General features: G+C 41.9%; 1 protein-coding gene across 1 annotated transcript in view; it reads right to left on the bottom strand.

Annotated features, from left to right (window-relative positions):
• Window positions 1-15,645, bottom strand: part of LOC137671913 (sphingosine-1-phosphate transporter SPNS2) — a 95,167-nt gene that overhangs the window by 61,829 nt on the left and 17,693 nt on the right. Inside the window, exon 2 of the mRNA XM_068415782.1 lies at window positions 10,551-10,687. Coding sequence (XP_068271883.1) covers window positions 10,551-10,670 — 120 coding nt within the window. The 5' untranslated portion in view covers window positions 10,671-10,687. The remainder of the gene's footprint in view (window positions 1-10,550; window positions 10,688-15,645) is intronic.

Genomic DNA, 15,645 nt, shown 5'->3' with positions numbered 1-15,645 from the left:
TACAAGACACTGGGTGATGAAGAGCACCACTGGGTCCTGACAATAGCCTCAGTTAAGACAAAGCAGCATTTCAGCTTACTAATTGAAGGGCTTTTCATCTGATTGACCTGCCTGTGGTAAAAATATTACATGACACTCAAACGGTGGGATTTATGTTCTTCTCAATTTAGTCTCTTGGTCATTAATATTGCATTAATGACAGGGGGCTGGAATGTAATTGGAAGGAATATAACAGATTAGCTTGCTTATTCACCAGAACACCATCCGGGGGAGTGCTACGTGCATAGCTACTTATAAATTAGACCTTAAAGAAAAAGGTTGATGTTTCCAAATAAATCATAGGATCATAAAGAGCCCCATGTTACCAGTACCTGCTAGAACACTGAGTTAAAGCACTTCTTTTCGTCCTTGTGACTCTGGTGTAAGACACAGAGGAGTCCATAGCATTTCACATGGCTGAAATAGTGGTCATTTATCCATGTTACAAAACCATTACATGCAGCTCGACCAGCATGTATCTTCCAAAACTGTTCCCCTGAGAACCTTAATAGTTCTGGGTCGGAAGCAAACTGTTGCTTTTTGTTCCAGATCTGTCAGGGGGGACACACTTATCAGCACTTGCAACAGATATCTCTGGCGTGAGGCAGTATCACCATTCCCTTCCTGAGACGTGCAAAGACAATCACAACATAATCACAAAAATAGGGTTTGGGAGAACTACAACGGATCTTTGCAACTGTGGAAACAATGCAGGTTCTTGACATACAGAAGTTTTCAAATACTAATAGCTGGAATATGACCTGGCATACAGAAAACTAAAGAATATCCACAGGCAGTAACAGGCTGCTGTGTTCCAGCCACAGATGAGTCACAAGCAAAGACTGAATCCAAGCAACCCAGCTATAAACAGATAGCCGATTTTTCAGAACAAATAGTTACAGCCACTGATACACAACACTAACAACATCTCTACCTCCAGTGATGTCTACAGAAGTGTGTGAGATCTAACCACATCAACCCAATGAGCTGTCTTGGCTCAAACACTCTTTGGTTTGGACCAACTCTTAAACTGAAATTTAGTCAAAACCAACAGACAGGTCTCATTCTTGGAGAGCACAACCCCATGTTCCTGTCCCCAAGACAACTGCAGAAACCATGATTGCTCAGCACCCTTTGAAAAAAGCATCAGCCAGCTGAGACACCCAGGTGTGAATGTTTTGCCTTAACTACATGCATTTTCAAGGGTAGAACAAGTTTTGAGAGTCCACAGAGGACACATTTTAATGGAAAGCCTCAAGGTTTAAATGAAATTACCACAAACAAAGTTATAGTCCCAGCAACTTTACCTGTACTGTTGGTTCTGCTGATTCTTGGCATATTTTACTTTGCATATACTAAAAATTTAAGTACACCAGCCGGTCAGACCTTTTAGGCAACTTTGCTGAAAAACCACCCGAATCATTCCAAAGTCTGAAATTTTTTTCTTCCTGCTTTCTGTTTTCCCACTTCTCTGGCTTGCTGACTCAACTGAGATCCAGAAGCACCCAAGTTCTCTGAGAGAGGCTGACCTTGCACTATGTGTGGGCTACATCTGAGAGATGTCTCATTTTTAGTATCAGATTTCCAGAGAGTAACTGATGCATCTACCAATTCCTCCTACCTAGCAGCTTCTTCTTATTCATGATCTTCCTTGAACAGTTGTTATATGCTAGTTGAAGTGCTATTAACTGGCAAGGTTTTGTCATGCTGTAGCTTCATTTCATTCTCTACAGCCAGCCTATTTGACAAAATGACAATCCTATTTAACTAGATTAAATGCATTTGCATGTTTTGTCACTATCTTCTCATGAGTCTACGTCAATCATGTTTTCAGACATGATAATCAGCACCATTCCCAAGGATTTCCAGCTCAAAATCTATTACATGGGTTTGAGATTAGTACTCTAATTCAATGTTATCTGAATTGCAAATGCAGTGTTTTGTGTAGCATGTGAACTTTATGCATTTAAAGGAAATGTCAACACTTCAAAAGACTAATTTAGCACCTGGTACTATAAGTCATTTCCCATCTTCACACTATTTGCACGTTACTCAGAACACAATGGTCCTTTTTTCAGCCTTTATGCATGACCCAGGAGGCCACAGATTGTGTGTGCCATTGAAGAAGCACTTACACTTCCTATAGTATGACTGATGCTTTTGTATCAGCAGACAACCAAGAGCTCAACCAAACAAAGGCCCAAATCCATACTTTTGCATCTGAACACAAGCCAAAGAGGCTGAATAACACTTTCCCTCTCTCCTGCATCCCGTTTCTCAGGACAACATGCACAACTTTCAAGAACCAACAAGGCCCTTCTAATACAAAGTTTAGATTTCTTTCCAGGCCTCCTAATGAGCCTAAAACTGGGTTAAATGAATTGTTTTCTTTGTCTTTGAGGCATCGTTAACCAAATTCTCCTGAAGCATCATGCTTCTTTCCAAGTCATAAGCCTCAAGAACACAAGCCATAAGCTGCCGCATTTACATCCACGCTAAGTACATGCCAGCTTACATCCTTCAACAAACGGTAACCTTTCTCCAGACCCATATTTGAACACCCCAGTGAAGCATGAAGGGACATGTTCCACCCCACCAACTTGGCATCCTCTCAATACACCATTATCTGGGAAGGTTATTTCCAAAGGAACAGGATCACATGGTGCCATCCAGACACTGCAGCAGTGCCTTGCTTTGCCTTCTGAACTTGTTCGATCAAACCAGACTTCCCCACCACTGAAGCACAGCGTGCAACAACTTGTGTTCCTCAGGTCACAACCACTTCTGCAAGAATCACACTAAGCTGATAGGAAATGTTATAATTCCTTACTCTATATTTTAACATTTGCTTGGAAACTTACATGCAGAGCTACTACTTTTTTTTTTACTTTTCTTTTGACCCCAGGTGGTTCAGTCCATCTATTTAAGGAAGATTTTCCCTTTCTTCCATTCCTGGGATGTTTTGAATGAGGTTGAGCTTAAGATGCTGTAATAATTATTTATAAAACATAATGCTAAAGCATTATAGAGACTTCCAATAAGACAGAGTTGCAGCAATAAGTCATCCGTTTTGTGTTCCATCAGCATGCTCTGGGGTTAGGCCTCTGCTGCAGTATGACAAGCAGAATACGCATTTTAATAGACCACACAAGAAGAAGGAATGCTTCCAAGACACACACAGCCTGGCCATGAAATAAATATGCCTTCTTCCCTCTGCCTCCTCAGCAAATAACTGACCCAGGTGAGATTTCCCGCTTAGGCACCGTAAAAGCAGGACAGGCAGGATGGTAGTTACAGGCAGGCACTGCTTCCAAACCATCCAATAACTGACATAGTGGCTGAACTTTCCTAGTCTTCAACCTAGAGACTGTAAATTCAAGTTTCTGCATAAAAATGGGACAAAGCTGTAAAGGTCTTTGGCCTGTAGAGATCTTTCATGCCAACATCATGGTCCCCAGCTGTTGTCTCTAGGCATTTTCACGATCCGATGAAACAGCACCAAATGTAAGCGTAGTGATTTAAAAGATGTGGAGTCTGACTCAGTTCCCACAAAGACACACAAAAGGTCCCCACAGACTTCCAAAGGAGGAGCTGAATCAGAACCACAATCACAGACCCTATGATAACGATTTCAACATCTTCCAGTAACCTAGATAACCAACGGTTCTCTAAAAGAGAGGGTAGGCAATTACAGGGAGCCCTCACCGAGACCCACTGCAAATTAGCATTACGCCTCGAGCTTATTTCTTGATACTCTCCCAGCCCAAATCTCTGTCCACCTGCTCTAGAAAATGCCTGAGCTCCGAGGAGCAGCTCTGACATTTCAGTGCAAATCACTGCCTTCATTTTAATGAACTGGCAACAGAAGCCTCTGCAGCAGCATGCGTCAGTACAAGTGAGTTATGACGCTCAGCAATAGCAACATCTCTTCTTCTTTCAGCATCCACAGTGTTCAACTCAGATATTGCATGATTTCAGACCGATTAATGACCCAAAAGTAGGTAGCAGAGGGCAGGAGGCACACTTATGAACATAACAGCACATGATTGGGGTGATTTTAGAAGTCTGAATGGGATGTGGTGCCACTGCAGACAGGAACTGCAATGTATGGTGCAGATATTCCTTACGATAGCTTCTTGAAGCGCATTTTTCTCATCACATGAATAAGCTTTCTGAGTAAGCTTGGGAACTATACTCGGTCTCTCTCCTGGCAGCCACCACCAGCTGTGTTTTCAATAACTCTTCCCAAATGCTTTACAGATACATAGATGCAGATAATGGAGGGATAAAGTCAACATTCAGAGCAGAAAATACAACGCTTCGATTTCTGATAACACCTGTGAAAAGCCTCCTCCTCTCATAGATTGGCTTTTTGGGGCTGATGCTCTGAGAACACCCTAAACTAATTTTCATTTACGGTTTCCCTTGGAAGGGGAACAGGTAGAAAGGGACAAGGCAGGAATATAAAGCAGCTAGGAGACAGACACATGACAGTAATTCTGCACCCTTCCTCAGCAAGCTGCAACTATTTAATCTATATAAATCTTCTCCCATCTCTTCTGTTCTAGGTCAGCAGAATCTGAGGGGGGAACAATGAGGACCCAAGGTTCAAGAGTTCAACTCATTACACTCGTCTGTGCAAGACAAGATGTTGCTCTTACATGAAAACAGTTTCCCATACAGTATTTGGTATCAGTTGTGCTGAAGATGCTGGCAGACTTGACAGATGCCCAGAATACCTGAAGACCAGCTCAGCCAATGCTTCATTATTGAAGGAATAAGCAATATAGTATACTTTTCCTCACATAATTCATATAAAAAAATAATTCATATAAAAAATATGTTTCCTGAGCAGTCTAGCAAAAGGGCAAGCGTGCAGAAATCCAAATGTCAATAGCATATGCTCCTCTGTAGGGTTCCAGTACCACATTAAAGGCTGGCAAAACACACCAGAGCCAACTAACAGCCTCTGTCCATGAACACCCCGTGTTAGTTCCAGCACCGATTTCTCTAACAGCCACACGAACTGTCAGGAATTGCAAGTGCGAGAAGGGATTGAATGAAGACAACTTCACAAAGGTCCTTGGGAGAAACTAATTTGTCTCTTTCTAAAAGAGAGTTTGCTCAAAAATAATAGGATGGAACAGTGGGATATAAACATTCCAGTAATTCATGGTGACTACAGAGATAACACTCAGTACTCTCCTTACATACAAAGCGATGGCTTGGGGCTTTTAGTTCTGTTTGTTTCTGTTTTGCAGACTGTGGATTTATCTTACACGGTGGAAGTGAAGGAACAGAAGCCGTGTGTTTTATAATAGAACTTCTGCCAGAGCACATAAGACTAAACGCTTTTTTTTTTTCCCTTGGAGTGAATCATCATGTGTAGGGGGGTCGAGCTGGTTTATGTTTACATTTTTTAAAATTAACCCAGCTAACCATTTGTTCCATACTGCACGTAATTTGTTGCTTCTCTTTTAGCACTCCTTGAAAGACAAGCTTTGGAAATAAATATACATCTGGCAAGTCTGAAAAACAGGACTCAGCAAACACTGCAGGCTAACTGGAATTCCACAGTGGACTATTTGCTTCCTCTTTCAGAGATAAATCAAAAGAAGAAGAAAAGAAAAAAAAACACTAGTAGAAATACCTATCCAGATTAACTTGCAGTGGGAGCAAAAATGTTTTGTCATGTTAGCATATCAACACTTAAACAGAAATATTTACCCAGAACTGGAGGATTCAAAAGCACATTCCTGGTTTACCTTGTTAATTCTTTGCTTTTCCATTTCCAAACTTTCTACCATCTGCAGCTCTCGTGTCTCCCAGAAAACCCACATTACCGCAGCCTGGTCTGGTTGATTATTAGGTACACTTGGTCTCCCAGCCTAGTGGAGCCAAAGTACTTAGCAGAATACTTTGCTCATCTGTAAACCAGCATCCCTTTTACACAGAAATATGGTTTATTCCAGATATTTACATGGGAAATAGCAGTATTTCACAAGACAGAGAGAACAGTCTGCAACTTTCCACCTCCAAGTTCTTTCTTGCTTTAAGAAACTGATGTCTGCCAACAAGGGAGAGGGGTCCTGATCTCAGAAGTTTGTGCTAAGAGGGGTAGGAAGGTTAGCACCAAAAGGAAGATTTCATCTACGATAAATTTCTGGCCAAAGCAGTCAGCTGTAAGAACTATTATTATGACTAATAGATGTGGATAACCAAGCAGCAAGAAACAAACTCTCAGCACGTGGCCTGATCACTCCTGATAACCAAGTTGCTTCACATGAAATTGTTCAGAAAGAGAGAAATGGTGCAACTGGGACAACAGACCCTTTCCAGTGACATCCTGGAATATAAACCAGCTCGAGGTGATCACCCACAACACAGGCAATCAGGCACTATGCTCATCAAAATGCTATCTAGAGAAAAAAACTGGTTACTTATTAAATCAGAGTTTATATTGATACAGAGGAAGACAGACACATACTTAGCTTTTTGTGTGGCTGGAAATGCATCTTGGTAAAGAAACTCCATGAAGTCTGTGTGCTCCGTGCGTTTCTCTGTGATGTGACTCTATACTGCCCAGCAGCTCACTTATTTTTTGCTGATTTATTACAGAGCATGAACCAACAACCAGAAAGTGTTTTCTCCAAATGCTTGCCAAAAGCCAAAGACAACACAAGAAAAGGGTTTGCAGGTGAAAGTACTAAAATTTGTGTACCCGCAGGTGCAGAACTGATTAAAAGGCAGGCATAAAGGGAGGTAATTTCTAAGCAGGTGTTTGTACTTACAAAATACAAATTAAGATATACACATACTTTATTGAAGTTTCTGTAAGTGGAGTTAATCTGGAGATATGTCTAAATATGGACTGATTTTAACTAATTTTAGATTAATTAACAAGTTTGTTAATGATATTTTTATGCAACTTTTATTTTAGGAAGCGCTCAGTGTTACAGAGTAGAAATGTGGAAGTACCAGAGACAAAGTAGAGGACTCATTTCTTATTTTTCTCTAGAGAAATTGTGCACTAATATAAATTATCAAATCACACTATTTGACAGAATAAAAAGTGACCTTTTAAATATTATCTCAGTCTTGTTACTTCTGATTATTTTCTTTAGTTAAATTTATCATTAGCTATTTTTATCCATGAAACCAGGTGTATTTATGGAATTACTCTCTCACATGCTATTTATTTGTTTTTCTTATTTTGATTTGTTTTAAATGTAATTTAAGACTTGGTGAACAGTAACCAAACATTTAAGTATCTACTTGTCCTGTTTCTATTTTGCTATGCATGGAAATCATGCATTGTTGTTTTCTGTAACTATCACCTCCTATATACTCTGGAACTATCCTTTTTTCCTTCTGAGAGCCTATTATTTAGCTATTTAGTAGCTACTAGCAGATGAGAGGATTCATTCTTCATTTATTTGATGGTCATGTTAAAAGCCCAAAGATATTTGGTAATAAATAACCAAGGATATTTTAATAAGTGGTTGCAAACCTTAATGCAGTGCTCTCTAGCAACTACATGTCTGCATGGCATATATATCCAATTCGCTGTTTTATCTGCCAGTTTTCAGTTGCTATCTTTTTAATCCAAACAGCATGAAATAGCATTTAGATAGTATCTTAGATGAACTGTTCCATTGTGCTCAAATCCTTTTTTCCAGATCAAAATTCTTCTCCCTGAGATAGTTTCTCACTCCATGTCCTTTTCTCGCGACACAGATATTTCTTTACTGAATAACTTGACAGATAAGAATTAACATGTCCTTTTCTGTATGCTTGTTTGCACAATAAATTAAAAACAATCTAGACATCCAGTCAAATGATAGCATTCTGATTGTTTTCCTTTAAGTGTCCAAATTTTAGCCAGGAACTAATATTACCAACACGCTGCCAAAAACCTTTCCAAATTGGGTGCCTTCAGAGTCCACCAGCTCTGTAGCTGCTTTCTGCCTTTGTTAAACTGTCTCTTTCCATTTACACTCCAAATCTGAACTCCACAGATGTGTACTCTATTACACAGTGATAGCATGCACGAGGCAGTAGACACTGTCAAAATTTGGAGACAGGCAATCCCTGAAGACACAGTTTGCTTTTCCTACTGAATGACTATTGTTTCTCACCCAGTTCTGTATTTTTGCTGTTGCCACATAAAGGAGTTTTCTGTACAGTATTTCAATGGGCTCGGCCTGTGCCAACTTGCTCCTTCTAGCCCTGTGTTTTCATGTTGACTTGGATGTGAGTACTTATCTACTCACAGTACTCTTGCCACTGCTTTTACTCGTCCCAGCAAAGAGTTTTTCATATTTCAGCCCCTAGCCTTCCTCCCTGACAAACACATATACTGTCTTAAAAGAAAGAAAGAAAAAATGTTGAGAGAAGAACCAGTGTTTTGCTCCTCGAATCCCAGAAGACAAAGATCAGGAAAAAATGCTTAGTTAGTCACTGCATAAAGAAAAAAAGCTGCATCAGCTCTTCTCTGATCCTTTTTCTCATTAGTACTTCAGGAATGCACCTTGTTCAATGTGGGATGTCTTCCCAATTAGAGATCAGGCCTCCAAAAAGGATACCAAAGTGGTAGGGATACTATGTGAAGTTGGGATTATTATGACCTTGCTCAACTGCTGCAGCCACTGGGTAGAGCACATCTATACAGCAGCTGCAAAATTTTCCATGAGCTGGGCATGAGACCTCTACCTTAACAGGTAAGTTTTCCAGTAGAGTTGAGGATCACAGTAAAACTGGGATAGGGGATTTTTCTCAGTATTGGGGTGTTTTTTGTCTTAAAGTTGTAGTTTGGATCCAGAGTTAGTACTAATGCAAATCCAGGAGGAATTAACACAGGTCTGGCTATTTTGATCTTGTCCCTCTTGTGACTTCCAAAACACTGGAATTTGGATTCCAAACATAATTCCAAAAATTCTCTCTTTCTTTGGCTAAATATATGCCACTCCCACTCTGAGCTCCTCCTGTATATTGATGACGGTATATATTAATCCTTGAACTACTTCAGCTAACAAGCCCAAAATCCTTAAACTGAAAATCAACTCTGAAAACACAGATTACATCAGTCTAGTTTCAGTGTTCCACTACTTGCAACTACAGGACTCGGTCTATTGCAGGGAGAGCGATGAGAACCTGAGCATGAATGCGTGTTCATAACATGAGAAGTGTTTAGAAGCAGGTAACTGGTCCCTTCATAAAATGCTTCTCTCTTTGGGCTCTGATCACTGCTGCCTTTGCAGAATGTTATGAAGAGAAATTAAAAAAAAAAACAAACAAACAACAAAAAAACCCAAAACATCCTCTTATTTTAGATGGGAGATATTCTCTCTCTGGAAAGGATGCTTCCTGGCCAATTACAAACCAGAACAATTTACTGAGTTAAAGGCCTCTCCATTTGGCCATATGCATTTTTCTTTACAAAAGCAGCAACAATCAATCCAACATGAAAGCCAGACAGACATGTGACTGCCACTGCCCATTTTAGGTGGAAATTCTCTTTTATTAGAAACTGCAGAGCATGTGTGTGGGCAGGAGAGAGCAAGGTAGAGAGGTTTAGTTGCTGGTTGTCATTCTTTAGGCGTGCCCACAATGCTGCAATCTCTGGAACGCAGCTGGGCAGAAAGGATGAGGAATACCCCTGCCTCCCTTGGGGAAATCAGTCTGACGATGCCAGGAGCTGTGATTTGTCTCTCCAGGAATGTTGCCACCTGCAGCAATTAAGCCTCCTCTACAATATGATTTAAACAAGAGGATATTTTTCCTCAGAAACTGCCAGATCATTGTTTCCTCCAAGTGCCTCTGACAGGCAAGGAAATTAATGCAATGAGGGGTCCTCAAAATGGGGTACTGTGGCTGTCCTGAAAGCAGGTGAGAGATGCTGTGCATAGCTGGACAAAATTAAGTGAGCCCGACAACTCCATCAACAGTTCCCTAGATGTATCCATCAACTAGCGTTAAAGGAGCTGAAACTATGTCTAATCTCTGTGCTATCACCCACTTGCACTGCCTTTGTCGGACAGGAAACAAGCACGTGCATAAAACCACTGCTGGATGCATTTTGTCATTCCAAATACCACGAGCAGACTTCCCAACAAACTCCAATGGCTTCTGTTACCAGAAGACAAGAGAACCACTATAGAGACATGGAATTTTTTTCCAAGTCTTTTTTTAAAGCCTTTTAAAGTTTCTTTAGGATCTCCCTCAAAACAAAACCCTTATGTCAACAGAAACTCTTGCTCAGATATGCTTCACCTATTATTTTTTATGAATGTGCACAATCAAAGAATAACAGCTTTCACAGTTAATAAAACAGTCACACAGATCACACTTCACCCACAAAAGGTCAGATAATGCAACATGCCCTATGCCAAATCCATGCCAGAGGGATCTGTTCCCCTTCTGCACACCGTGATGGGGAGCGGGGAGGTTTTTAGGAATGTATTGTCCATCTTTTCAGGACACCCTGCAAAGTGTCTTTGCAAAGATCTTACCTGTTCAGTGATGAAGGAGCTTGAAAAAGTGACAGCTGACCAAAAGAAGATCCCACAGCTGAGAATGATCTTTCTGTTGAAACGGTCACCAAGGTAACCAAAGATAGGCGCCGCAACCATGAAACTACAGATGAAAACTGCAAAGGAGAGAAAAAGGAAAGAAACATTTAATAAACATCAGGCCAATAACATGAAAACTAATTTTCTGCAAGCCAAATCCTCTAGAGAGCAGTTCCATTTAATTAGACATTCTGCGGCCTCGACTTACAAAGCTGCACAGCCTGACAGGCTTTCAGAAGTCAGGGCTTCCTTAATCAAACACATTTTTCATTCCCAGAGAAACTTCAGACCAGTGAACTCGTATTACATTTGAAAGCACCAGCCCCTCACAGTCCACTGTGAGCTCAGAATCCGGGCACGGGCATAACCAGGACAGAATAAATTAAGAACTTCTGCCTAAAAGTCACTGAGAAGGTGAAGTGGAGGTTGGAAGGAGTTTCAAGGAAACAGAAAGCAAGCCAAGGGCTCCTTGTTGGCTCTTGCAGAGACCAGAGAGAACCAGGCCACAGAAACTGAAGTTCTTTCACCCTTCCTAGCAGTATTTTAAGGCAACCATGAAACAGTGAGGAAAAACAGTTAACACTGCTATCATCCTACTGGCACCAGCCCTGGAGTTAAGACAGAAAGCTCCCATCTCCTCATCAGATCCTTTCACCAGCACTGAACTTGGCAGAAATTGCCAGGTTTTAAACTGATTTATACCTGGCTTTTGTCTGTCCACATTAGAGATTTGGATGAGAGCAACTACATCGATTTTACTGCCATGTAGTATGAACTTCTTGACTTTCACTGGCTGTCTGGGGTTCAGCAAACCCATGAGGATTTGGGTGGGACACTGGAATACCTGGAGATCCCTCTTTAGTCACAAATTCATGAGTCTTATTCACTATTGGGCAATTCCTGGAGGGCAGGGTGAGCTTTTGGTATTGTCTAACGTCAGCTGTCTACTTTTAATAGTATAAAAGGGGGCAGGGGGGATAGAATAGGAAAAAAAAAAAAAAGGCAAGAGCAGAGGACACACACTCCTTTGGTTGGAATGCATGCAGAAAATTAAAGTGGTTAAGACCCAAATTATGAATTTTCATAGCTGGTGATACACGATAGCTCAAAAGCATGCAGAATGCTGAACTATGAAGTGATCTAAAATGTCTCTTCTTTTTTAATATATTAAGATGTCAAAGCTGCTTTATAAATAATACATATCCATTTGCATCTATATTTTGTGAGCCATATAATTGTGTGTATATCAATTTTGCACTGGGGTATTTGATAGCAATTACAGATTTACTCTTTTTACATTTAGATTAAAATAAATGGAGATAATACAGAAATGTTAAGACGTGAAAAGAAGCACATGCAACGTTATATCACACCTATTACAATAGTAACGCTATGAACAATGTTGCTGTTAAGGTAGCACATAACCCCCACTGATAACACTCAGTCCCTGCATCTATCCCAAAATCCTTGTGCAAACAAAGCCTGTTGAATACAACTACGAGCACTTACAGGGTGTTTTCATCTCTCGTGTTTTACAGAGAAACTACATAGCTAGTCTGAAACCCAGCTGAGCACGCTGTCCCCAGGAAACCCACCCCCATGCGAGTCTGTGGGGCTGACACCTTTGAGGAAGACCCGGCAGCGCTGCTGCCCCTTCCCTGTAGCACACACGCTCCAGTGCAGAGCCCAGCTTTGCCACACAGGGCTGTTGCGTGTCCCCGGCACGGGTCTCTGCTCACGCAGGCTCCCATCTCCTCCTCAGCTGGTGCACGCAATGCTTGGCGTGGCCCGAGAGCCCCAACCGTTCTGCTGACCCCGGCTCCCTGCTTAGGTGCAGGACAGGGACTGCCTGGGTAAATAAACACTCCCTTTCCCACGCAGGGGCATTTTGTCGTGCTCACCCACCCCTGCAGCACAGTCCGGCTCCCTGAGCTGCACATCCCTGAAATCCTTGATCTCCAGTGAACTTGGCTTTAGCAGACCAGAAGTGGCTTACAAACCCCTGCTCTGCAAGGGTCCATCTGCACTGGCCCCAGTCCAACAAGGCACTTAAGCACATGCTTATATTAAGCACTTTAGAGTCACCAATTCCATGATTAAGTGCTTTCCTGAATTAACACCAAAGTGGCTCGGCACCTTGCAAAGCTGGTGCAGCAACCTGGCACAAAGGATATGTGACTGTTTATTGGGAATGAGAAACAGAAAATGACTCTGACTCGTACAGACCAGTATGCCCATTGCAATTTGACCTTACCCTTGGAAGCACACTTGAAATTCATTCATTTCAGAATCAGATATTCTGCCATTTTTACGATGTAAAAAGAGATGAAGCTAAAAAAGCTTTCAAGGGAAAATTAGAAACATCCAAGTCAGCATCCCACCATTTCAAATATCAAAAAACCTGATTAATTCAACTTTGAGACATGGAGAGTGTGATCAAAAATTCACATTAATCAGTGGGATTATTAGCTTCAATGACCTCTGGATCATAAATGCAAAATCTAATTCTGGAATTTGGGTAAAAGCAAGTAAAAAGCACAAGCTTCCTCTTTCCAATAAAACAGACCCAAAAAAAAGATCGTCCAATGCCTTTACAACAACATACACCCTGCTGTTACTCAAATCCCTTTGGAGAATTTATTTTTGGAAGAATTTGAACTGAGCTGTGAGCTTTGTCACCAGTAAGCAGCCAGCTTGACAGCTCCACAAGGTGTAAGACGGAAGGACAACAGAACCTAATAAATAATAGGTAATGGAACACAGCTGGCATAATAATAAATGCAATTTATATCAGAGTAGTTATGACCCAAATATGCATCAGAGCATTGATTGACTCAAATAAATGCAGAGTATGATGGCTGTGTGGTCTGACAAAAGGATCTGCCTGTTACAGGCATTTCCCGTGAATCAATTTTTGCAATTACTCCTGCAAATGACAGACGAGACTCCTGAACACCAGACTGGGCTGGTAGAGCAGAGGTGAATGAATCTAGGGCACGTTACCAGGTGGGATGGAAACCTGAGTTACTCTAGAGCAGGAGCTGAGGTTCTGCAACTACTAAACACCATGAAGGAGAGATCTTATCCAGAAGATAGAAAACTGACAGCACTTTCAGCTGGAGAGAAGGGCAGCAGAAACATGAATAATCTGTAGAGAAAGATGGCCACAGCGTAAGGCAGAGGGATGCATTCCAGTAAATGAGCCTGGTCCTTGGGCCAGCCTCTTCCTATCTGGCTCCTCTCCCCTCTTCTGCAGCATTTTCTGCTCCTTGCACTCACTCGCTCCCCAATTAATATCCAAATGACACCACAGCAGCTGCAGCTGCTGCTTCAGCTCAACCCACTGCCACAAATCTTTTATATTAGCAGAGAGCTGTGACAGGGGCTGGCATTTCATTTGCCTCCTCCCAATCAACATCAACTCTTCCCATTTACACGTAAAGCCATCTCAGAATATCACCAACTCTTCAAGAGATGTACAGTGCAAGCCGGGACAGAGTTAGAAATCCATTGGGATTTGGGATGAGCTACTGAAAAGGCAGTCATCCCGGTCGGAGCAGCTGTGGGCAGGTATAGCTGTGTCAGTCACCATTACATATGCTGTACAGCTAATTTCTCTTGATAAATGATCTCCAGCAGAAGTGGCTCAGTCCCAGCACGGGGTGGAGCCGAGAGACATTTCTGCAGGAGCAAATTATCATGTGAGCAAAGGATGAATAAACAGACACATAATGAATGCCGTCCCAGGAGGGAGGTTCTTTTAAGTACAGGTATTTTCAAAAGGAGATCACATTTGTCTTTATACGTCCCTTTGTGGCATAGCCACTGAAATGACGACTGCGGTGAGAATGCAGGAAGAGTATAATTGCCCAAACAGGATGGCTTGGTGTCTATTTCTGCCTCTGAATGCCTGTCCCACCCTGTACAGGTGCACAAGCACCTTCCCAGCCAGCACTACCCAGCTTTTTCTGTGCATGGCTGGAATTATAAAAATGTGCAGCATAAAAAAAAATACAAAAGTCTTACACTTCCCACCCAAACACACACCAGAGAAGGAAAGCATCCTCCCCAGCCTCTATTGCCTGCTTCATGTACTGTAGCTTCAGTCATCTTTCAGGGATTATGGCCATTCAGCCCACGCTTTCCCCTCCCAAGAGCAGTCTGTGTACCCAGTGGAAAAGCAAACCCCCAGACAGTGGAAGTAAAGGAGATGAGGTGAGCGGGAGAAAACGTAGACTTTATATTTAACAGTCACAAAAAGCTCCTGCCTACTGGAAGTAGACTTCGTTGCTCTTATTTCCCTCCTCTTTCCCTCCAAACAAAAATTTACCAGCTTGACTCTCCAACTGTTCCTGAAAAGGCTCTGACCCATCAGCTTTCCACCCCTTGATTCCAAAGACACTGTTGCCTCTGTCTCACTTACTCTTTTCTGACGGGGACTGATCAACCCTTTGTGTCTCAGAGAGGGGCTCCTCCTGCCAGCAGGTCATCCATGTAGCATAACCAAGAGGGAAGAGAGGCATTGACAGAGAGGCACACGCAGAGGCTGCATCTCCTCAGTTACTGGAAGGTTGAGAGGATCACAGGCACCTCCACAAAAGGTCCCTTCTTTCGGTTTTGACTTCACAAGCATGCAGGGTTTATTTTTTCCTATCAGGAATAATGCTAGAAAGGTTCAGATAAAAATAGCTTGCTTTCTCTATGCAGGGGTGCTTGACAAGGAAAAAATAGTGGCTACCTTTGAGCTCTGAGTCAGCAAGAAACCGTATATACCGGTATAATTGAGTGCTGACAATGTGTTTGGCCCTGTGGAAGGCAAACCCAGACAGCCCCTGCCTCAAGGGACTGGCAACCCACTTAGACACAGCAAAGAACTATGTGCTGTGAGGTTGTTAATATTTTCCCAACAACAAATTTCCAAACAATGAGAACACCTGAACACCCAGCTCGCTCTGGATGGGATAATTTATGGGTGTGTACAAGCACAATCCTGCTCTCTCTGCATGAGACACTGCCCTGCTGGGATTTGTTCGAG

Source organism: Nyctibius grandis, chromosome 18 (assembly GCF_013368605.1).
Source record: "Nyctibius grandis isolate bNycGra1 chromosome 18, bNycGra1.pri, whole genome shotgun sequence".
Taxonomy (NCBI): domain Eukaryota; kingdom Metazoa; phylum Chordata; class Aves; order Nyctibiiformes; family Nyctibiidae; genus Nyctibius; species Nyctibius grandis.
The sequence above is the reverse complement of the archived record's forward strand: the minus strand, read 5'-3'. Positions and strand labels throughout refer to the sequence as shown.